Below are 26,068 nucleotides of genomic sequence, written 5' to 3' on the forward strand. Positions count from 1 at the left end.
CACATTTCAGAGTATCTTCCAACCAACACTTAATTTAAAAATATATATGTTAGTATGCAAAAATATGATACTAGGGTAGTACCAGATATATAAGAGTTGTTCAGTAAATTTTGAATGAGTAAAGAGATGAATAAATGAGTCAATCCAATTGCACGAATATACTAAACATTCATATATCACTTGGAAGAGCTCAACTGATAGAATTTTGCATCCCAAGTAAACGGTGTTGATGTGCTAAGTGTTTATAGTTCTGCTGCATTCACAGAGCTTTTCTACGTGTGAGACTAATTTCTAATTTTCAAAAGTTAAGAAAAATGTTGAGTATGCAGATTTAGGGCATGTTTTTGCATTATTTACTGGCAAGGACAGTATAGTTGTGATGGACAAGTTCTCAGTGTTGTGACTCAGAAGCTAGACTGCTGAGCTCAACTCATAGCTCTGATACTTCCACGTTGGGCGACCTTGGCCAGTTACTTAAGTCTGTCTGCACCTCAACTCCCCTAAGATGGAGATGCCTACCTTCTAGGTTTGCAACGTGTGGGTCAGTCAATGTGCAAACATGCCTGAAGTGTGGGAAGTGCCGTGTAAGTGCTGGGGAAAATTAATGCCTCATTTATTATGAAAAGTTAAGACACAGTGGACAATGTTGTTAGGAGATGATGTCACTGTGCTAATTTTGAAGTATACTTACTGGTATGTGTGGGGATTCCATATTTGGAAGCAATCTGTTCTTTGCTTAATTTGTAAGTCAAAAAATCCTTGGTGTGGTTGCCTTTTCGCCTTTGAGAAGAGGGCAGCAAGGCAGTTAAATATTCAGTGGTGATCCCCTGGGAACACAATGCTTGGGAGATGGTGCTAAATGATCCTTGGGGTGTGTTCATCCGGTTGCTTCTGTACATTGCCTGGGAGATAAAAATCCACGATTTATTAACATTATGTAGCTATAAATGCTGCTGAGGACAATACAGAAGAAAACCTGGTAATGCTTAGAGTATCCTTATAGCTTCCATAACTCCTTTAAAACATGTATCCTAAATGTAAATGCAGAATGCTGAACCTCGCTAATTTAAGTGGCAACGCTTTTGCCAGACTAGAAGAGTTTCCCTGCAGGTGATTTTTTTGAATGTACTGTATTTGTAGCTGCATGTATTATAACTAATGTCAAATAAAAGTTAATATGACAAAAGGAATTTCCCAAGAAGCACATTACTGGGTGGCTTTCCTACCTGTGTTAACGGAACACTTCTGGGCAGATGCATTTGTTTCAGGGATGACATTTTATCCAGCAGCGGACGTGTGCCGGAAGCCATCTGACTGAGAATCTCTTTTAGCCTCATGAAGAGTTCTATCATCTTTTCTACTGGCTTTTGATCTTCCCTAGGGAAAAACACCTAACAGGAACAGAATAAAAATAAATGATCTATGTGGATACATTGGCACCTGCACTCACTGTTGGTAAGAATCTAAAAAGTTATAATCACTGTGCAAAAAATTTTGGAAGTTTATTAAATAACTTAGATATAAGCTTACCATGCAACCCAGAATTCCATTCCTAAGTATTTATCCAAGCAAAAGGAAAATGCATGTCCACACAAAGATTTGTATGTGAAGGTTCATAGTGGCAGTATTCACAAGAGCCAAAAAAAAAAAAAAATGGAAACAATCCAAATGAATGGACAAACAAAATGTACACCCTAAAACTAGAATACTGTTTGGCAATAAAAAGATACGAAATACCAACACATGTTGCAACATGCGTGAAATTCAAAAACATTATACTAAGTGAAAAAACACACATACACAAAGACCACAAATATATGATTCTGTTTATATAAAATGTCTAAAAAAGGAGAATCTTTGGAGATAGAAAATAGATTAGGGGCTGCCTGGGCTAGAGGTCAGAATGAGAAGTGACTACATATAGACACAAAGTTTCTTTCTGGGGTTGACGGAAGTATTCTAAAATTATGTGGTAGGGGTGCCAGGGTGGCTCAGTCGGTTGAGTGCCCAACTCTTGCTTTTGGCTCAGGTCATGATCTCACAGTTCCTGAGACTGAGCCCCGTGTCAGGCTCTGAACAGATGGAGCAAAGCCTGCTTGGGATTCTCTCCCTCCCTCTCTCTCTCTGCCCCTCCCCTGCTCATGCATGCATGCTCTCTCTCTCTCTCTCAAAATAAATAAATGAACTTTGAAAAAATAAAATAAGGTAAAATTATTTTGTGGTAATGGTTGCACAATCATTGAATTGGACACTTCAAATAAGTGAATTTTATGGTACATAAATTATACCTCAATAAAGTTGCCTAAAATAAATGATTTTAGAAGTCATAAAGGCAAATGTCAATTACACAATTCTTCATGTATGCTGTTGCTCAAAAATCATATAATATTATCCTTAAAATCAGAAAAACCCTGTCAAAAAACTCATGTGATTTATCAGGTTTTATCACAATCCCATAAAGCTCTTCTGATGCATGAAGTAATACTGGAAATGCTTTAAAATTTTAAAGTAACTTCATCCTCTGATTCATTTCACCAACAAACTTTGATTGAGTGTCTGCTATGCTCCCAGCATGGGTGAGGTGATGGGTATATTGGGTGGTACACAAACTGACATCATCCCTCCACTCAAGGGGCTTTGGTCTAATAGATATCAAACAAATCAATAGACGAAAGACTGGGGGAATATGAGGGGGTACAGGGAGTTTAGCTAAGAATCAAAAAAGACCTTTCTTTCCAATATGGCCCTGCAATGGAGAGAAAGAACAAACCAGAGAAAGAATAAGCAGAGGAAGGTTACAGGTAGAGGGAAAGATGTGTGAGGTCCATGAGGAGGGACAGTTCTTGACACACCCAAGATAGTCAAAGACCACCATTATGAGAACAAGATGCAGTTGGAGAGATATCTTGAAGACACAGATACCTCATTAGCACAGCTATTAATTACAGTCATGTTTTTTTCTAAATTGAAATCAACATTTCAGTTTTTCTTCCAGTGCTACCCAAATTCTTGGCATTCTTACACTGATGTGAAATAAATGGACTAACGATGAGTAATTTTTCATTATTTTTCTTTGCAACACCTGAAAGAGGTAGGAATGGTCTTCTGTTTGTCAAAGGTACATATTTAACTACTAGACTCAATGAAAAATGTTTGGTTTGGTATCTGTTCTGCAGAGGCATTATAAAATAAGAATTAAAATTTTAGATGAAAAAAATTAAAAAATAAAATTTGAGATGAACAGAATTAATAATTTCACTTCATAGGCATTTGAAGTCATAGTTTACAGAACATAACCATTTGTATAATTACTGGGTATTTGCTGAGTGCCTTTATGGGCCTGGCACTATTCCTGGCATTTGAAGTATTGGGTGGTTCCACATAGCAGCTATGGGCCCAAGGAGATACCATGGAGGAAAGAGAATTTCACAGATGGGAAGGGGGTTTGCAGATTATGGGGATCCTGTAGGATCTGGGGGGGTTACCTGAATAGAATGGGGAGCCACTGGAAGGTGATGAGCAGAGGGGTGGCATAATGTCACTTAAGTTTTAAAATGATCACTCTGGCTGTTTAAGAATGGTAGGGAAGGGTAGCATTGGGGAGGTTACAAGTGTGGAGGCAGGGAGTCCCAGTTAAGAGGCCAGCACAGAAGGGGTGCCTGGGTGGCTCAGTTGTTTAAGCGTCCGACTTTGGTTCGGGTCATGATCTCATGGTTTGTGAGTTAAAGCCCCACATGGGTCTCTGTGCTGACAGCTCAGAGCCTAGAGCCTGCTTCAGATTCTGTGTCTCCCTCTCTGTCTCTGCCCATCCCTTACTCACGCACACACACTCTCTCTCTCTCTAAAATAAATAAACATTGGGGCGCCTGGGTGGCGCAGTCGGTTGAGCGTCCGACTTCAGCCAGGTCACGATCTCGCGGTCTGGGAGTTCGAGCCCCGCGTCAGGCTCTGGGCTGATGGCTCAGAGCCTGGAGCCTGTTTCCGATTCTGTGTCTCCCTCTCTCTGCCCCTCCCCCGTTCATGCTCTGTCTCTCTCTGTCCCAAAAATAAATAAACGTTGAAAAAAAAAATTAAAAAAATAAAAAATAAAATAAATAAACATTGAAAAAAAAAAAAGAGGCCACCACAGAAAGATAGGTATGGAAAATGATAATCCAGAACAGGATTACTGATAACTAGTCCTAAAACATTTTCATCCCCTTTTCTATAATGTCTCAACAACATATGTCACCCAAATTGCTTCTGGTTCTTCTTACTGTAAAGAGAAAAACACTTTTTGCAATATTTTCAATAATATGTAAATATATTTGATCTAATATAGAAGTGGGTGAACATAGATGTTTAATTTTCTTATGTTTATATTTTTCTTTCAGTTTGGTGTTACATAAGCACTTATAAAGCATGCACTTATTGTAAGATGAAGTCATTGCTGACTTTTCTAAGTTCTGATAATGATCCATTTATTTTATTCTACTGCCTGAGTAACAGTAGCCTCTTTCTAAATTGATGGAAAAAACACATACAAATTTTTAACACCAAAAAAATCTCCACTTTCTTAAAAAATTTGCTTTAATCTTTATTATTCTACCAAATTAATGCTTGTTCACTGTAAAAAAAATATACACACACACACATTTGTATCTCATACTTTAGTATAATATATATTAAATTTAATACCTGGTCTTGGATATACAAACTGAGAGTTAATAAGGCAATAATATTAATTTCCCCATTTATAAAATGTGCAAATATGCAGTATATGATCTCTAAGGTCCTATTTAGCTCTAAAATAAAGTTATAATTCCAAAAGCTGTATAAATGGATCTTATTCATTAGAGTATCAGAGAGCATACTCATGTAATCAAATATTTTTATTCTAAACTGTGAATATAAAATATTTCATCAACAGAAACTTGCCTTGTATGTGAAGTTGTAAATGTCCAAGTAGTGCAGAAGGGTGAGTCCAATGAGGTAAGACTGACGGGATCTTTCTGGAACAGACAGGTTGCAGAACTCCTTCATCACATCCTCCATTTTGGAATAGGTCATATTAGCATCACAAGAATGCAACCAGAACACATGAGAAATAATCTGCAAGTTGGAGGAAGAAAAATATTTTAGCTGTGAATCCTTTGAGAGCTAGCTCTTAACATAAAGGTTTTTCTTTACTCTTAGACTTCACTTAAAAATATGATAAAATTGTCCTCCAAATAAAAAAATTTTTTTTCCATTTAAACCACTAATCACCACCAATAAAACTATAGACAGCTCATTGTCCAGTGGAAAGCTTAAGAAACAAGATTGAGAAAAAGAGTCAAAGAAGTGTCTGTGATGATTCTGAGATTTCTCATTTGAACAACTGGTTGAATGATGGTACCAAGAATTGATCTGGAGTTAAGTTTGGGAAAAATATTAGCTTAAGACTCATTTTCCCTATAAAATTTACTTAGTTTATTCAAATTGCATTTCATTTTTAAAATTATTTGAAGTTATAATCTTATATAATAATCTCAAGGTATCTCCATCAAGAGATAAAGGGCAAAGAAAAAAAACACCTAGAATTGGATAATAATATGAATCAACTGTCCTGGACAGTAATGGTGTGTGAAAAGTGAGGCATGAATATGAGAAGACAGAAGTCATCTCTATTGCCATTGAGTTGAAATCAAGAGAAAAGTTTACAAAATTTAAGATTGTTGAGGGGCACCTGGGTGGGTCAGTTAGTTAAGCATCCAACTCTTGATTTTAGCTCAGGTCATGATTTCACGGTTTGTGAGTTCGCATCCTGCATTGGACTCTGCTTGGGATTCTCGCTCCCTCTCTTTCTGTCCCTCTTCCCCCTCTCAAAATAAACATTAAAAAAAAATTGTTGGAACTTTTCTCTCTTTCCTATTGAAAGTAATAAGAATGTATACTCCCCATTTACATATTTTTGTTTACTAAAATGAACCTGCTCTTCAGAAGCCAAACACATTGATTGCTGAAATTAGATCTTAGGATAAAATGAGCAAAAGGTGAGATCAAAGAGAAAAGGTCAATGAACTACTATTTGATAGAACAAGAGAAAAAAAGGGAAGGCAAAGCGGTTTTAATTTTTGTATGAGGGAACCAATGAAGAGGACACAAGCAAACCTACATATTTCCCAAAAGCAGTCTTAAAGGCTTTCCACAAACTTTATCCAATATGGGAGAATAGCTGCACTGTGCTTAGAATGACACACTCTGTCACACGTAAGTTCTGAATGGATGTGGCCTTAAGCTCTGCAGTTCTTTCGGAAAATTTCTATGACATTTTCAGACAATGGACTTGGAAAAGGGATAAAAGAAAAGACAGTTCAAGTGGAAAACCCTATTATCAGCCTATGAGGAAATGACATTATTCATTTTCACACCAAAACATCTTTCCTATACCTACAAACTTGCCCAGAGTTCTCCGGATTCTATCTGTTTTACATACTATGCCTTGTCTTGCTTGTGACTCTTAAAAACCAAAGATGAGTATTCATTTCAACAAACTGTAAATGGTCTGGTGGTTTTTTCTCCCAATTAGATTACTGAAATCTGACTTTGATGTCCTCATAATAGACTGTGCAAATTTATCTCAGAAAACATGATTGTGATAGGAAATATGAAGAATTATTGATGGCACCACTTATTTAAGAAGACCATCTAGGTGCAAGGAAAGGGAGAAGACAAAGACAGGAAGAGGAAGGAAAAGGAAGACTAGACAGAAAAGACAAGACAGTGATAATCGTCTTGCTTCAGGATTTTTCTTCTAACTCCACTTAGGAATTTGGACCCTAATTTTATCATTCGCATGGAAAAATCACCAGATTTGCATGCAACTTCTCCATGTTTTACTGAGAAGTGCTTACAGATACTAAACATCATTTAAACTTGTAAAATCTGGCTGGAAGCACAGATCTATTGCACCTTACCTCAGCTCTGCTATCAGGGATAGGAATGGCCAGCAGGCTGTCCACACTCCTACTGGACATTCCTGTTGTTCTCCTCAGTTCTTCTTTCAGCAACTCAACATTTTTAAACATTTCTATTAACTGACCTACAAGGAAACAACAACAAAACAACCTCATATGTTGGTTGCAATGTAATTCTTTTTAAGTCATTATACTAACGTTAAAGAAACCTTCTAGACTAAAACATACATTCAACGTATATGCCTTGTGTCAGGAACAGATGTCTCCCAGTCTTGGCAAACTCTGCATCTTTAGGATCTATTTCTGATTTAGACTTGTTCCTACTATGAAATCATTGACCCAAGGTAACAGATTGCTCTGGGTTATAAATTTTCCTTAGGTGTCTACAACACAAGGTTGATTCAAAAAAAAAAATGATTTCCTCACAGACTTTGATCACATAATGCACTAAATATACATCCCTCCATTTGATTTAAAACATCACACAAATTCAAAATGCTTTTTAACCTCAGATCATATAATACTGTCAACTTAGGACAGGTCTGCTAAATCTATAACATAACACTGCCAGGCATTTTTCCTTAACTTTGCCCAGCACACTAGAATTTATAAAGGAGATTTAATAATCATTACCTCACTTTTAAATAGAATATTTTTAACTTCAAACTTTTTTAGGACAGTGATTATAATTATTTCATATCTGGGTCATTTAATGCATAACAAATAATATTTTGGCTTTATGTTAGATTATAATCTCCATTCTGCAAATATCCTTTGATTTCTTTATGAAGTTTCCCTTATGCAAATATACCCTCTTTATTTTTGGACTTAGTGCCCTTCCAATTTTGTGGCTGCCTGTTGTCCAAAACTCTGAATGCCTTTCTTTTCAGTATTGAGGTATTATGCAAAGAAGAAACGTATTGCACGATGCATCATGCTCAGAATACTAATAGAAGGTTCTGAATTGAGATTTCTATAGACAGCAGCGCATCTTTTTTATTTTTTAAATCAGATTATTTTCCCAGAAGTAAATAAATTCCATCCTAGCTAATGCACTTTAATATATCAGAGAAATAAAAGGTGAATGGTTTAACTAGTTAAAATTTTGAAGATCTTTTTGCTATGAAACCAAATTTCCCTATTTCATCCTCTGCTGGCTTTCTGTGTGTTTATTTTAGACAAGTAACCATATTTGAAAGCTTCATATTTCTCATGTGTGAGGGCAGATACAAAGTATGTTTGGTTGGGAACTTCAAAAAAGCCTTTCTTAAACTGCAGCATGAGAATCACATGCATTCTTATAAGACAGCACTTAAAATACGGATGGGGAAACACCTCTTTTTTCAGAAGCGTCTGCGCTGTTATTGACATGCATCATGGCTTCTATGGTCGGCATTAACTGTGTGATATTTTCCAAGTAATTCATTTGCAATGCCTGTTCTAGAAACCTGAAACAAAGCAGAAGAGAAGATAAAATCAATCTAAGCATATCCATAATTATTTGAGAAGGGATTTCTTTCACCAAAGAAAAAGGCAGTGCAGATACTTACCAATCCATATTTAAATTAATTTTGCTTGGATCCCCAGTAAGCAAATCCCTCAGTTTCTTAGATAGAATATTGTCACGGTACAGTAAGTTGGTTGCTATTTCGGTGCCAATCTCTGCTGCTTCAAGGAGCTGCACATGAAACGCACTTTCTTCACATAGGTTCCCAAAGTTCATATCGGAGAGCTGGCACATTCTCTCTATTGAACTGAAGGTTTCAGATTCACAAAGAAGTTCGGTCAAGTTTCGAAGTTGAGACAGCTTTCCAGAAGAGAAAAGAAGTGAGAAGTAGATTGGTTACATTATTATAAATATTTGGTAGTTGAAAATAGCCAACCAACATTGATTTACTTCAAAAAAACAACACTGTGCATATGTGTTTATTTAGTTAGCATTTGGCAAGTTTTACCACAGAGCATTATTTCCTGTCATTTGAGGTTTATTATTATTATTATTTTTTAATGTTTGTTTATTTTAGAGAGAGAGAGAGAGAGAGTCGGGGAGGGACAGCGAGAGAGGGAGACACAGAATCCGAAGCAGGCTCCAGGCTCCGAGCTGTCAGCACAGAGCCCGACTCGGGGCTTGAACTCACAAACTGTGAGATCATGGCCTGAGCTGAAGTCAGACACTCAACCGAATAAGTAGTCCAGGTGCCCCTAGATTTATTATTTTCTTAAGAATTTTATAAAACTTTTGGACCTGATAGGCCTGTATTTCCCAACTGTACTCATACCTTGTAGATTCAAAGGTTAAAAAGATGTAGTTCAGTTTTATCTCACTGAAATCACAAATACTTAAACTAATTTATATTTTACTTTGTATTTTAAGTCATGTGGAAAAGCAGAGAGCAAAGCAGGTTTGGCTTGGAACTTCAAAAAGGGTCTTTTCCTCATACGCATTAGGATAACTACTATAAGTAAAAAGGAAAGAAAGAAAATTGTAAGTGCTGGGAAGGATATGGAGAAATTAGACCCCTCGTGCACTGTTGGTGGGAATATAAAATGATGCAGCCACAGAATGGAGTTTCCTCAAAAATGAAAATAGAATTACCATATGATCCAGCAATCCCACTTCTGTGTATATACACAAAAGTATTGAAAGCTAGGTTTCAAACAAATACTTACATGCCCGTGTCATTATTCACAAAAACCAAGAGATGGAAACAACCCAAGTATCCTCTGACAGATGAATGGATAAACACATGGTAGTACATACATACTATGGGATATTATTATTCAGCCTTCAAAAGGAAAGAAATTCTGACATATGCGACAACATGGATGGCTTTTGAGGAAATTGTGCTGTGTGAAAGAAGCCAGTCACGAAAAGACAAATACTGGATGAGGTCACTTAAATGAGGTATATAGAGTAATCACATTTATAGTGGCAGAAAGCAGAATGGGGGGGAGAGAGGCACAGGAGTTATTGTAATGGCATAAGGTTTCAGTATTACAAGATTGAAAGAGTTCTAGAGATTGGTTGCAGAATAACATGGATGTATTTAAGAAGACCGAGCTGTACAGTTGAAAATGGTTACGGTAGTAAAGTTTATTTTACGTGTGTTTTACCACAATTAAAAAAATTTTAATTGACAAGAAAACAGCCTTTTACAAAGTACAGCATGTGAATCACATGCATTTCAATAAGACTGCATTTAAAATATGGATGGGAATACACTTGGTTTTTCAGAAGTGTCTGCGGTGTTTTGGACATTATTGTCTGCCCTCTTACCTACTGAGGGAAACTGTATGCCTTTGTTCTGTGAAAGTGCTGGAAAGTTCTGTCGTGCTTGGAAACTACCCTGGAGCTATTCCTTTTAAGAGGCTGAATAATTTGGAGCAACATCTCAAGAAGCAAATATATATGTCATTCACTGCAACTCAATTTTCAATTAGAAGTTGCATTTTGATAGAAATGAAATATTTTATGATACAGGCAAATGTTTAGGGATGTTTCTTTCCATATATCAAATGGGAAAGATACAATGATGTCTTAGATGAAAGATTTATAGTAACTGCATGTAGGCAGTAGTAATTAAACACTGATCATCCTAGATAGTAAATATCATTGGTCTATTTTTTACTGTATTTAATATTCTAATTGACTCCTGGCTTAGAACTATCTAAAATGGCCTCATGCATATTAAACTTCTACTCACTTGTCTTATTGCTATGAGAAAATTTCCATTACAGGCCCAATTGTTTTACCAGCTGTAACTACATGTTTGCCACTCTACCCTTTCTTTCCAAATACTGGACATGATTAACCTTTTAATAAATAAAACCAAGCCTCCCTAACATGTACTCCAATGGCTTTTAGTGATTTTTTAAAAATAAAGTTTATTTATTTATATTGAGAGAGACAGAGAGTGTGAATGGGGGGGGGGGGGAGCGAGAGAGAGAGAGAGGGAGAGAGAGAGAGAGAGATTTAGAATCCCAAGCAGGCTCCACACTGTCAGCTCAGAGTCTGAACCATGAGATCATGACCTGAGCCAAAATCAACAGTCGGATGTTTAACCAACTAACCACCCAGTTACTCTGAGTTTTAATGATTTCTTAAAAAAAGGATAAATACCGGTAGCCCAATATATTTGTTTCAATCGAGCTTTGAGGGCATAGTAAATGTGAATGATTTTTACTTAGTAGAGACCAAATATATTTTTTAGTTGCAAGTTTAACATACATGTATGAGAAACCCATAAAAGTCTATACAGTGTAATCTTGGTTTGATAAGATATAAGTTAATGAAGGAGAAATCGGAAATCTAACCATGCTACTGAAATAAAATTGGTTCTCTGAAATAAGAATTTAATTCAGGGTCAATGATGTGGAATGCATTGTGGGGCACATCTATCAAGAATAACCCAACGGTCATTTAGTATTTGTCATTATTTACTACTTTCTTCTAAAAGCAATACATGCATTAAACATTTAGAAGCTTCATGGATCATTAATAGTCAATCATAAATTCAGAGAATTAAAATCCTCTCTTCAAAAGTATGTGTCAAATCTAGAATGTAGGTTGTCAGCGCCTCATATACAGTCCTTCTCTCCTTTGTCATGACCCTGGTCCACAAAGTGAGTAAGTGCTCAGATCTAAACTTTAACAATGAGCCATAACTAACTCCAGGTCCAGCTGTGACTGAATTCCCCAGGGCCATGGTCCCCAAATGCATCTGAGTCAGAAATGTAAGCTACATTTAAATAAGACTTCAAAATATCATAGGCATAAAAAGGATAAAACAGCAATGCTCCTGGGCCCTTGGCAAGTAAATGCAGGGGAAAAGGAACCTATTTAAAAATTTAAAGATGTTACAACAAAAATATTGTGTTGCCCACATTTCTGCCCAACATGGGCAGAATATCCACTTTACGTATAGTTCCCCAACCAGGAAGTTAACCTCTCCACAATGAAAGGAGTAGAAAACACAAAAGCTCAAGAAGAGTGCAATGTTAGGGCTAGAAAAGAGGGGTAGGAACAGAAGAAAAAGTCACCTTTGAATGGCAGGCATTTGACATTTTGGAGGGTCTAAACCTTCTTAGAAATATCATGAATAAAGTTTTGGAATGGGTAGGCCTTGACTGTCACAATTAAGATACTAATTACCAGAGAAGGCAAAGCAGGGAATTTAAATCATCTGTAGGAATTTGTCTTCATTCTTTCAGTTATATGTACTGAATATTTTCCCCATGTCAGACTATATGCCAGGTGCTGAGAATACCATAGGAAGGGATGTTAGCAATGTTCCTGACAGAGCTTGTAGTCTTGGAATGTATGGATTCTGTCAATTGCAGATAGCAGCCATGCTTGCTGTAAATGACAATGGATTTTCTACCCAAGAGACAGGATTGCAGTTTATTTCCACATCTGTGGCTTCTAGAACATTTTTTATAATGTAACCCTCAAGAGGAGCAGTATATCCAAAATGTGGATGCTGTTTTAAATTATTCTTACATCTATTTCCCATTCCATTAGTGTAAATGATTGAGAATGTGTTGTTTCAATTTCCCTGCTGTATATTTTGTGCTGACCGGTTACTTTCCAAGTTGAGAACTACAATGAATAACTGTCCTGGTAACACAGTTTCATCACCAGAACTCTTTACATCACCAGGGCTCTACTTTAGCACCCTCATTTGTTCATACATCCATGAGTTGTCTTAAGCATCTACTATGTGCTTGATGTGGGGCTTTAGAGATGTAGAACGCATAATTTTATCAGAGTTCACACTCTAAAGCGATGGAAATGGACCTTATTTATACAACAAATTATAATGTGAAGTAATAAGTTCCAATAGCCAGAAATCTGTTATCAGACTCCTCTTTCTTATGCCTCACACCTCACTGGCTGCCATGTTGTGTCACCTAACTTCCCATAACACTCTTGAAACTGTCTCTTCCTTTTATTCTCTGCCACTGACATAGTGCAGGGCTTCACTTTCTGCTTAGGTTACTGCAAAAATCACCTACTTGGCTTTCCTCCAACCTGACTTCCATAATTTTCCTAGATAGATCTCTTTCTAAAATGCAAATTTCATCTTCAAATGCACAACTTTCCAGATCAGATTCAAACTCCTTGACTAAGTCAAAAGAGGCCTTTGGGATCCGGGCCCAGTCTCTCTGGAGCCGCCTTTCCTTCTGCTCCAGCTGGACACATGACTACAGATAACCTGTATCTGTCTTCAGGATCATACATCTGTCTTAACAAATGCAGGGCTCTATGTCTGGCATGTAGGACTGTAACCTAGTCCTACACAGCCTGCAAAAGTAAGCATTATCTCCTCTATGAAATGTCTTCTCCTCACCTCCATCCCCTATAATCAGAGTTAAATATCCCACCTCCCTACACAGACTCCTGTCCATCCACATACCACAACACTTATCTCACTATGTTATAATTATTGGTCTGCTTTTCCATCTGCTACCCTGGATTGCTATAAGGACTTTGGGGTTAGAGATTATGTCTTTTAAATAAACAGATTAGTGTTATGGGACCACAGATGATGAATAGAATGAATGAATGGATAAATATTATGTGCACACAAAGCCATTATCTTGGTTGGGCAACAGGGAGAAAGGCAATACTTTAATATTGTAGAAGTGACATTTAAACTTGTCCTTGAAGGATGAGTAGGAATTTTCCAGATGAATGCATAACTTCCTTCTCATTTGCACAAACAAATTAAGATAGTGCTAAATTAAGTACATTAGAAATTTTGATTTGTGTAGAAGACTAGGAAAAAATGTATGTAATCTAACTAGCATACTTACTTGTAATACACATGGACATATGTTTTGGATGCTTGCTTAATTAGACCATGTTGACTATACAGAAAGTCATCTTGCTTGCCCTGAATAAACCAGTTCTAATTTTGCTTTATCCCTGCCTACATAAATTCAATTAAACTGCTGTTCTTACTAGGAAAACTGTTTTCAAATTTTAATAGGGTTATTTAAGAAATGAAGTGAATATCATGATAACTTATATAGTATATGCATGAGCTAGGCAAAGAATGATAGATAAACATGAACCAACTGAAACTTCAGAGATTACAATTTTTTTTTCTGTTGCCTTCCCCCTTTGTTTAATATCATACATCTTTTTTTAAGTTTATTTATTTTTGAGAGAGAGAGAGGGCAGGGGAGGGACAGAGAGAAAGGGAGAGAGAGAATCCCAAACAGACTCTGCACTGTCAGCGGGGGGCCTGATGTGGGGCTTCAACTCATTAACTGTGAGATCATGACCTGAACCAAAATCAAGAGTCAGGCGCTTAACTGACTGAGCCACTCAGGAGCCCTAAATATCATACATCTTAATGTGATTTATTGGTTTCTGCTTTTGATGACAATAAAAATAAGGTTAGTCTACTTCTGAGATTTCTGCACACTGCTAAGTCTAAACATCAGCTTTTAAAATCAACTTTCATAGTTTTAAAAACTGAGGACATCTCAAGTTAGAAATTATATTTTGAATATTTTTTTGAAATTATGAAGCTTAATGTGAGATAGCTATATTATTAGTCATTCCTTTATGTATGTGAATACTGTAATTAGGCTCTTATGGGTCATTTCACTCAGAGATATCTGTTAATTAAAAACAAAATGCCATTTTATAGCACAAAAACACTTTTGTGCCCCTTTTCTAGCATTAATCTAGTCAAAATAGGACCAATATTTATGAACATACAGATTTAAAATTTTAACTGAAAATACATCTTGGGGCACGTAGGTGGCTTAGTCAGTTAAGTTTCCGACTTTTGATTTCAGCTCACATCATGATCTCACGGTTCATGAGTTTGAGCCCCGTGTCATTGGGCTCTATACTGACAGCAGGGAGCCTGCTTGGGATTTTCTCTCTCCCTCTCTCTCTCCGCCTCTCCCCTGCTCACGATCTCTTTCTTTCAAAATGAATAAATAAACTTAAAAAAAAAAAAACTTTAAACTGAAAATACATCTTGCCAGAGTATTACAGGAAATGTAGAGGTTTATTTATTTATTTTTCTTTCATGGCTTACTTTTGATTTCACGACTTCAGGAACTGAAGACAAGTAATCCTCATAAAAACCATTTTGAAGAAAAGATTTTTTAAATGAAATTATGGACTGCAGGAGTCTTAAATTTTCTGTAAAGGAAGAGAGAAGAGTTACCTTATGTGAACTGCAAGGTCATTTAGAAAACCCATTTGAAAAACACCTTTATCCTAATTTATTGCCAAGTTTTTTCTAAGATAATGGCCTCATTCAATCTAAATATAAGACAAGTGAAAATTTAACCTTTCCTTGAACCATGCAGACTACAGAGTTCATTATTTTTAAAATATTCATAGATACTCTGCTTAGAGACAAAAATATTTCTAGCAAAGGTGCTACGCACTTTTGGCTCTTGTGAACTGAGTATGCTTTTATTTCTGACTTTTGGACATACTGTTAAGTTGAAGTGTTTGGGGGAGAATAGATTGTATAATCACTGTGACACAGACATGCCCTTCCCACCTTGATTAACTCATGGCTAGTAAACAAAGACCACACTTAAATACTTGTTACGCTATTTGCCTAGCATTAGGTCTCAAAAAACTATTTTGGTGTGGGGAAAGTGAATGCATACATATCTCTAGAAAAATGTGAGAAAATTGATATTTTTCTTTAAAAAGGAAAAGAAATATTTGATTAAATGTCATCTTCATGGTTGTCTATGTAGGCAGAAAATCGAAAATACAGTGTGTAAGGGTGGGAAGTAAAACCAGTCTGCCACAAAAAAATCCTTTATGTAATTTACACCTGCTTTTAGAAGTCAATATTATCATTTCTCATTATTTTTTGATAACTAAGACTACTAAGGGCACAAAAAACGCCATGAAGGGTTAGGTGAACTACTAATAATTCTAGAAACTTGGCAAGTATGTCTGGGTGGACATTGTCATACTCTCTGTTACATGGCCATCATACATTAAAGTCTGTCCAGGAAGCCAGGTGGTACTAGCAGCAGGAACAAAAGTAATAACGTATTAATAATATGTATTAATAATATAATTAGATATTGTATTAATAATACAATTAGATATTCCCTTTATATATCAAACTACCAAACTGAAACTCATTCATATGGAAACTAAGATCTTTTAAAAGCTTTTTTCTCTATTTTTTAAGCAAATGTCTTAAAATACTACTTTATAATAGAATTAGAACCATAAGCAGCATTTTGACTACTAAGAAGAGTATTACCTTGTGATCCTCTGGCCAAATTGTCAGTGACATTTCTCACACATGCCAAGTAAGGAATATAAGGACTATCTGCTGATATATTTAAGAGAGCATCTTCAAAATTTTCCAGTATTAGAAGCCTATAGAATTAGAAAAGAATATATAAATTAAGTCACATAAAAATAGAACAAAGCTATTTTGTTGAGGTCATTTAAGCTGTTGGTTATTTGGCAATGGATGACTTGGGCATTGGTTGACTTGGGCATTGGTTGACTTGGGCAGTGGTTGACTTGGGCAGTGGCTAACTTGGGCAGCGGTTGATTTGGGCAGTGGCTGACTTGGGCAGTGGTTGACTTGGGCAGTGGTGGACTTGGACAGTGGTTGACTTGCGCAGTGGCTGACTTGGGCATTAAAACACTATGAAGTAGAATATCTTCCTTCATACAACCTAAGTACACACTGGTTCTTCATCCTCTGAGCATTTACCTCTCCATGGGCATTACCATTATATTTAATTATTTTAATATCCAATGATTAGTGATCTTAAGATTATTTCTAGGCACATTCATATGAAAGAAAAAAATTACTGGGCTAGAGTTGTCAGATGAAGTATAGGACTCCTACTTAAACCTGAATTTCAGATAAACAATGAATAATTTTTCTTTTCTTTTCTTCCTTTTTTATTAACAATGAATAATTTTCAATGTAAGTACAACCAGTGAGTCTTGTAGATTTTCTTTTCCTTTTTCTCACCCCCACCTTTAAGTCTGCCAACCCCCCTCTGGGTCTCAGTTTCTTCTCTTGTCAAATGAGAGGTAGAGGGCTGAATTGATCTGCTAATCCCATCCACCTATAACATTCTTCAAATAAATTTAAATTTATTTAGTTGTGATTTTAAAAATAGGGGAATCTAACAACAATGTAAGTTCCTTTTGTTTTCCTTTAAACAACCAATTCCGTGTTTTCAAATTAACCACTTTCAGGTTTTCTTTCACCGTGACTAGCATATGAGAAGACAGCCTAAGATTTCTGAGGCATAGGTTCACGTGAGTAAGTATGTGTGTGTTGCATATGCCCAGCCACTTCAACTCTTAGGCTGCCTCTCTATTTGTTTTGTAACGTCTTCCCTTAGTGTCTCCGATTGAATTTTATGTACAGGAGAGATAGAATAAATGTCAACAGCTGATTTGGGGACCATCTGCTTTGCATCAAACTGCACAATATACAAATTAACTAGTTCTGTCAGATGTTTAATTTAGATTTTATTCAAATACTAATGGAAGAGACATCCTGGTGTAGCTAGAAACATATAAGAAAATGTATTCATTAACATTAAAGCACTCTTAGGATATTTAGATGTGGGTTAATACAACCAGATCCTGGAAGAACTTTAAAAAGAAAAAAAAAACAAGAGCACCTGGGTGGCTCAGTCAGTTAAGTGTCTGACTTTGGCTCAAGTCATGATCTCAGGTTCGTGAGTTTGAGCCTTGTGTCGGGCTCTATACTGACAGCTCAGAGCCTGGAGCCTTCTTTGGATTCTGCATCTCCTTCTCTCTCTGCCCCTCCCCCACTCACTGTCTCTCTCCCTCTCTCTCTCAAAAATAAATATTAAAAAAAAACAACTAAAAAAGAAAAAGAAAAAAATCTATGGCAAGAAAAGTCTCTAATTTGGCAGTCAGAGCAGAGTTAATTGGTCAGATAGCTAACCTCCATTTAAATACAGCTGACAGCCTCCACATAAAAAAAAAAAAAAAAAGAAAAAGTAACCATTTCCAAGCCCTCTTGCTTTTTCTTAGGCATTTCCCTGGCCAGACTCTCTCCTGCCAATACTGTCTTTCTTTTGTGTTTGTCTTTTTCTCTGTAGTACTTAGTACAGCACTGAGCCATTTGCATCCTAGTACAGTGCTCAATAGCAAAATATCGGTTTAACCTTCTAGGATGGAATGACACAAGGGATTCGCATGGTGAATTTTCAAGCTTAAAATAGAAGAAGTAGAAGAATGTTGCACGAAAACGGACCTTGAAATATCATCTAAGCCATTTCTCTTAGTTTCAGAAAGAACATTTGATTTCCAAGATTTTGATAATTGGATTTAATATACTCCCCAAATTAAGATTCCACATCTACGTGCCACTGCTTTAGCATAAACATCCAATTATTCTTATAAACCATTTATGTGTCTTTTGTACATAATCCTACCTACTTTCCAAGAATGTTTGCGGTAAAAGATGAGTTTATGTGTGTGCATGAGTGAGGATGCATATATGCACACACACACAGAATGATACAAATAATAAACTTAGAACAAAATTAATCAAGATGGAGAAGAGTTATGAGGGAGAGATATTTCAAGCAGCCTTCTTTAGAAAATTCTTGACTAAAACAACTTTTATGCCAAACATTGCCACTCTGTGATTATTTTAAAGTGGGAATGGAAAGGAAGTCCAAAGATAAGAACTCCCTTAACTTCATCAATCTCAACAAGAGCCATGTTAAAAGTATTGAATTCTAGGGTTGCCTGGGTGGCGCAGTCGGTTAAGCGCCCGACTTCAGCCAGGTCACGATCTCGCGGTCCGTGGGTTCGAGCCCCACGTCGGGCTCTGGGCTGATGGCTCAGAGCCTGGAGCCTGTTTTTGATCTGTGTCTCCCTCTCTCTCTGCCCCTCCCCCGTTCATGCTCTGTCTCTCTCTGTCCCAAAAATAAATAAAAAAACGTTGAAAAAATAAATAAATAAAAGTATTGAATTCTTCCTAATAAACTGTCAGCTAGCTATCAACAACTACACTGTGGAATTTGTGGTCTGAAGTGCTAGCATCATCAATGCTATGGATGCCTCAAGGCTCTGAGAAAGGTACCTGGTTTCAACAATAAGCATCCAGTTGTCTCAGTTCAAAGGTTTTAAGAAATTTATTTTTGATGGCTATATAGGGAATGTGTTTCAAAGACCTGCCTATTTGGAACACGGTGGTCTAGCCAGGGGGAAACTGCCCAAGGCTGCTTGACTGCTCCGGAAGGAGCACTAGGTTCAGCCACTGTAGAGGAGGAGAACGGTGGGAGCAGAAATAGGAGTTGGTTGTTTATAGAAGGGATTTCCCTAGAATTTACCCAGAGTTGACAGCTTCTTGTTAAATGATAGAAAGTTTATAAACAACTGCATAGATCCTATTTTAGAAAAAAAAATGGCTAAAAATAAGTCCTACTATTTGATTTTATTTGTACAAATTTCCATCAGCACAGAAATATATCCTTTGGGACTAAAGTCAAACAATTTCAATAGTATAATTTATCAGGCCAAAACAACCTTTATATAACAGGCCATCTAATCCCTAAATTTGCCTTGAGCTATAGGAATTTACTTCAGTCAGCTTCTACAGGCAACCGCGTGCATTTTCTATCATGATTATTACAGTTACTTCAGGGCACTGTTTACATTAATGGTCTTTAGAAGCCAAGGCTGCTGTCATTTCCACTGCCTATTTCTGAGACAACATATTTACATGCCCCAATAAGAGTACAAAATTATATTATCTATAAACAGTTTTACCTATGCAATGCTAGGGAAGCAAACCAATTTTGTATTACCTTGACTGGCATGAGAAATACTGTGATTTTTCAAAACCAGAATACATCATGATATGAAAAATTGGATGCTTATCTGTCTTCCATAATGAAAGACCTTAAAGAAGCTGGAAACTGGACCTCTATCTAGATTTTCCTCAGAAACATAAGGCAACCAGTTCAGACAGGACACACTGTTACAACTGAACAGGAGATGCTCATGCCGCATTACCCAAGGGTCACTGGATAATATGAGAAAATAAGTCTTGACTTTACTGTATTTCCAACTGTGTCCTTTTCTTTGGTCAGTCAATAGTGAATTTTTCTGTTTCAAAGTCTTACAAATTGATAAAAGAATTACGTTTATAACTTGTGTTGATTGCTTATTCAGACAAGTTACCTACCAACTTAGAAACAAACCAACAGACCAAAAGCAAAGAAAGACTTACTGTGCAGCCAGGCTGCTTGGGGATAATAACTGCCCATCTTCCTCACTCCACACATGTGTTGTGTTGCCAGAGCCACCTAAAGAAATGACATTTATATAGGTGAACACTTAACATGCTTGCTTCAAGGAAGTATTTTTCTTAGCAAAACATCATCACAGGTCAAATAAATGGGAAGAAAATACAGAAAAATCTGCAGAATTTTTCTCCAAAGAGTTTTACAAAAGATGTCTATGCTCTTTTTGTTGGAGACATTCAGGATATTTATAGGTAATAGATGCCTGCTAATCAGAAAACCCTAATGGTCAAGCACATGCATCTCTAAGAACTCCTTCTTCCATTTGTCAAAACATTATTTTATCCTAAAAGCTGTATGCATAGATGACTCTTGAATACTATAATGCACATTGTCTACCACGTGATTTGTTAATCAAATGAGGCCAATTTCAGTCTTACAGGTCACTGGATTTTTTTGCTTTCAGTTGTCAAGAATGTAGCCTTAGGAAACATCTGCTATCACTAATCTATATTTTCCATCTTTCAAAAAGCAGCCACTGATTTCAACTGAATGCAGCTGTGAATGCAAATTGGCTCATATTAACAGAACCATTCTGAGTGGTCTCAAATAATATGAAGGTTCAAAGTGTGGGAGGCAATCGCTAACTAATGGAAACCATATGGGAAGGTCTAATTCAACACTGTGAATTGCCCCTCAAAGTTAAATAGGTCTCTGATTCCGCTTGCCACATAACACTGTATCATAAAAAGAATAAGTGTGCAACAGAATTCACATGAAAAATTGAACATGAGAGTACTTTTAATGGCTACTGCATAATAAAAATCACAAATCCAAGGCTTTCATTCAGCCCCTTTAGGGAAAAGGTATCAAGTCTTTCCATCTTCTCTGGAGACACTACTTACTCCTTATAATCCAGTATATTTCAGTGCTGGTATTTTTTAACACTGATCTAATCTCTTTCAGTCAGATATTTTATTACTAGCAAGCATTGATAGTTCTCTCACTGTCCCTAGTTAGTGTGTCCTAAAGCCTTCTATAAAGGTCCTACTGCAAATGTTTGCAATCATCCATACTTTTCTGGTGCTGATCACTGAGTTGATTTAGATTAGTATGGGCGTGAAAAAGACTATCACTAAATGAAAGACCTCCTTGTCCACCTCTGTATCAGTGGTGTATGAGTAATGTTTGCACCATCCCTAGTATCTAGCACAGGGGCTTTTTCAGTTTTCCTGTTCAGCAGAGCAGAATTTTCCAGTGCTCCACTCAAGGTGCAGCTAATATTACTGCTCTAGCGATAGCAATGCATCAGTGAGTTAAAGAACCAAGAATGAAGATACCCAGAATAAATAAACCTAATTAATAATGGTAGTACCTATGATTTCTTGGCATGCATATATAGAAGAATCAAGGATAGGTCTCTGTTGATATTTCTACATTGCAATGTAAAAGAATATAAACCATTTTTCCAAGATCAAATCTTGCTAAGTTTGAATTCTTATGTAATGCTGAGCAGGTTTATTGGCATTTGTATACTATGTGGTTACGGAGTTTCTCTTCCTCATCAAGCTGTTAAAATGTGTAACTAACAGAAATTTTACATATCAATGATAGACTTGGCCCTGATGTTGACTAGGGACATTTCCCCTGAACTATAAAATATCTTAGAAGAAATAATGTACTAAATAGGCTTTAATGAAGTGGAAACCTTTACAGGTCTTTAAAAAGTGATATTTTACTTCACTTCTGTTTTTATTTGTAGGATTAGATATAATTGAAAATGGTACCCACAGACATAGAAAGAAATCTAGTGCACAGATAACCTCTTTTCATTAGTAAAGATGGGTTTCTACTTCAAGAAGTAATTTCATATAATTTACTACTTTGTCAAAGAGCAAACTTCAATGAGTCACAAAGATAATCCCTGCTCTCAAAACTCGGTGTTTATAAATGGAAATACTAAAGCATATTAGCTGTGAGGCAGGGATCTTCACTGGGGCAGAGCTGAGAATTAAGACAGGAAGTTTGGGGACAATCTTTCTGTTTATTAGAATCTTCATATTTTCATGGTTGCTGAGAAGTCTCCTAAAGAAAACTTGAAGTGTGCTGGATCACAGACAGAAAGGTCTATAAAAAGCAGAGTGGAGAGAGGAATGGGGGCATGCCTGTTGAAAAACTTATGTGGAAAGGAATTGACATGGTGAATCAAACTCCACAGTGGCTGAAAATGGAAGCCGTTCTGAGGTCTGATGGTGGCAGGTACTTGCATGACCCCAAGAAATAGCCTGGAATCAAGTGTGTATGTCCCAGAAAGTAAATGTGAGTAAGGCCGTCTGGCAAAGAACTCAAGGCAACTGGCTTTGGGGACAGAGAGATCTAATCTCACTCAGTTCAGCCACTTGCTGAGTGGACAGCATAGGCAAAGTGCCCAGCCTCCCTTTGCCTCAGTTTCCTTGTCTGTAAAATAGAATGATAATTCTATCTCATGGACTTATTTTCATGAGAACATGATTTAAGGTAGTAAAGCACTTAACATTGACACAAAAGGTACTATCTCTTATTTTCCTTCTTCAAAAGAGTGGCATGAGATTTTCAAAGCTATCTGGACTCTGTCATACATGAGAACCCAAGCAACTATGCTATGAAACATCACCACACTCCAGCTTAACTGAGTATAAAGCCGAAGGAGAAGTGTGTTCGTTTCACGGATATTGCCAAAAGTCATGAAGACCAAGCACAAGGTGGTCTGGGCATCATGGCGGGCATTTGTACTTGGGGCTAGAGACCCCTGTACTGTTGAACCAGGGTCACTGGTTCAGCTTTCAAGGACAAATTTGAGTTCCCTGAAGGATTCCCAGAAATACCTAGAAGAATTTTTCAAAGGCCACAAAATTCCTGCTCAAGCAGGTAGGGATTTGGGGTTAAGGACTTTAGGAATTGATATTAATGCTACTGCATTAATCCTCAGACTGGTGAAGTCACAAGTATAGGAAATTAAAAAACAAACACAAGTAAGCACCTCAAATTTTATAAGTAACAACACATTTCTCTGATGTATTTCCTTGTCAACTTGACTGCCCAATGACATGTTTTAATACATGCCCAAATCATTAGCATATTCACAGACATGAAACACGGCCACTGGTGAATATTGAAAACTGAGTTGTACTGTTCACCAGGAAAAGTGTCTGGATAACTCAGTTAATAAGAAGCGTTGCTTCTCTGACTTCTAGCAAGGCACTGATGAGCTTTTGTCCTCTGTAAAAATGTTTTTAACTTTATCCCTTTACTTTATATAATTACAAGGTATGAATCTGAAGATGAAAAGAAAGAGTGGTACGAAGAAACTTGAAATTCTCAAGTCTTCAAAATGCAAATAAAAAAATACAGAGGAAATAATTAGTGTTCGTTGGTGTACTGTCTGGTTTTCTGGCCTGGACTTTTTATTTAAAGAGCAAGCATTTTTTCCAATGTTTGTCAAGACCATTAAATGTTACCACAATCAAGCTTGCAAACTAGTCATTAATTCTGTAATTGTAGATATAAAAAAATGCTCTAGCCTAACAGAAATTGGTTTCCAAAGTACGTCAGACTGTCCAATGAGAAGTCTTCGAAGAGTATCAAAACCTGCTATTCATATGAAAACTACTAGTTTAATGAGGAATAGTATAATGAACAATCAGCTTGTGACCTGATGCTCTCAGGATACTTAATTTGTAATCCAAAGGTAAAGTCTACATATTTGAAAGCTAACAAACTCAGCTGAGAAAACAGAATTCTAAACTCATTCAGAAGAGGTAAATGATAACCAAACATTGTACTTGGTACTTCAAAGTAGGTATTTATTCCTTATGGACCTAAATCTTTGCCTATATGTGTGTATATATATCTGTGTATTTCCATGTGTGTGGTATATAATGCTATTGTGTATATGCAAAGGTGATATTTTCTGACTCACTAGTAACATGCTATAGCTTGTCTTGCTGGGAATGACAGCAGATTTATATCAATATTCACACTCTGATGTCCATCAAGTATTTTCAAGATGGCTGGTTGAGGGTATATTTTTACCAAGGAAAGATTCATCCTGATTAGAAAGCCAATATTTGGAAATGAGGGTAAAAATAGTGCAATTCAATGTAGGCTTTTGCTCCAAAAAGTAGTAGAAATCTTTTTGTTGAGGCTTGGTCCTAATATTTACTTTCCATACAAAGCATAAACATAGTTTTATAAGCTAAGAGAGATAATTTTCACCTAAATAAAAATCCTAAAAAGTCACAGCCTTTTTTTCTAGCCATTTCTCATTTTCTTTGATTAGCAAGAGATCCAAATTTAGGTGAGGCAAATTTGCCCACCTAAGAATAATATTATCTATAAATGATTATTTTGGTTGCATTCTGTTTTTTTTTAATATTTCTAACAGGCTTTGTGACACATAATTGGATATAGTTAGATGGAAATACAGTACCTTGAGCTGGGGAGTCCAAAGTGTATAACAGATGTTTAACAGATTTATGGAGAGTTTTGAAACCTTCGTTAGTTGTGACACGTGGATAAACCTTCTGCACGACCAGCAGTGCGCTAACGAGTCAAAAAACAATTAAACCAGATTGCATGTCAGGGTTTGCAGACAGAAACCAAAGGTTATTCAAGGAGAAAATGGCTACAGTAAATTATTCTTATAACGTAGAAGACAAGATACTGCTTTTGTTGTTTAATTACTTGTTTATTAATGCAGAAAACACCCCCAAAATGTTCTTGAACCAGACAGAGCATTTTAACATTTCCCCGATTCTAAAGACTCAGGACTCAAAGGCCTAAAAGTAAGGGAGTGAAGTTCACATCACTTGTTTCTGTTAAGACTTAAAAATAAGTGGTTAGGAATAGCTATGTCCAATGAAATGATGGCATTGTTTCTATTTAAGGGAAAATTTAAATACTGGAAATTATTTTTATTAAAAATCAAGCCTAGGGGCACCTGGGTGGCTCAATTGGTTGAGTGTCCAATTCTTGATTTGGGCTCAGGTCATGGTCCCAGCCCATGGTCCCAGTTGTGTGACCGAGCCCCACAATGGGCTCCATACTGAGCAAGGAGCCTGCTTAGGATTCTCTCTTTCTCTCCTTCTGCCCCTCTGCCCCTTTCCCTTGTGCTCTCTCTCTCTCCCTCTCTCTCTAAAGAAAATAAAATAAAAAAATCAAGCCCAGAGAAAGGACCCCATTTCAGGAATAATAATTATTTAAGCATTTGATAAATATTTATCTGTTGCTAGACAAATGGTAATGTTTTTGAAAAAGAAACGGAGCTTGCCCTAATTAAAGACTGCATTCTATTCTCTAAGTGTCCCATAGACACTACTCCAGGAGTGGCTCAAAATTAATATCCAGACTAACTGGCACTATTTTCCTAAAGTTTTTATGTTACAAATAAGATGGGTGGTCTGCACTGGGGATGGCCAATCAGCAAATTCACTGATGCTTGAGTTCATTCTACATTTTCAAAAAGCAATTTGTTTCTTAAGAAATGTCTTTTTTATCCCTTTATTGTCATTAGTACATTTTAAAAAAAGCTGTCATTGTACATCTGAATTTTCCAAATACTGTGATTTATATCAATAATCAAGGGTAATGTTTTAACTTACATGAGTAGTAACTAGAACAATAGGCTTCATTAACAATCTGCCATTGTGAAGTTAAATGTACACATGGAACTAATAGTTTTTCCCTATGTATCCTAGTGAACTAAAGGCTCACTCCAGCAACAGATATAGTATGTGCATACTTCTAAAGTATGTTCATACTTTCATGGTTTTTTACAAGTTTTGAAATTTTTAATAGATTAAGATCATTTTAATTTCAGCTCCCTA

The 26,068-nt window shown here is 36.5% G+C and overlaps 1 protein-coding gene across 1 annotated transcript in view; it reads right to left on the reverse strand.

The window, feature by feature from the left end:
* Nucleotides 1-26,068, reverse strand: part of ABCA12 (ATP binding cassette subfamily A member 12) — a 181,102-nt gene that overhangs the window by 67,727 nt on the left and 87,307 nt on the right. The window contains exons 8-17 of the mRNA XM_043577737.1: nt 24,673-24,785; nt 20,192-20,267; nt 16,205-16,323; nt 14,999-15,105; nt 8,489-8,745; nt 8,274-8,386; nt 6,939-7,063; nt 4,918-5,091; nt 1,227-1,391; nt 692-902 (exon numbers count right to left, since the gene is read on the reverse strand). Coding sequence (XP_043433672.1) covers nt 692-902; nt 1,227-1,391; nt 4,918-5,091; nt 6,939-7,063; nt 8,274-8,386; nt 8,489-8,745; nt 14,999-15,105; nt 16,205-16,323; nt 20,192-20,267; nt 24,673-24,785 — 1,460 coding nt within the window. The remainder of the gene's footprint in view (nt 1-691; nt 903-1,226; nt 1,392-4,917; nt 5,092-6,938; nt 7,064-8,273; nt 8,387-8,488; nt 8,746-14,998; nt 15,106-16,204; nt 16,324-20,191; nt 20,268-24,672; nt 24,786-26,068) is intronic.

Source organism: Prionailurus bengalensis, chromosome C1 (assembly GCF_016509475.1).
Source record: "Prionailurus bengalensis isolate Pbe53 chromosome C1, Fcat_Pben_1.1_paternal_pri, whole genome shotgun sequence".
Taxonomy (NCBI): Eukaryota; Metazoa; Chordata; class Mammalia; order Carnivora; family Felidae; genus Prionailurus; species Prionailurus bengalensis.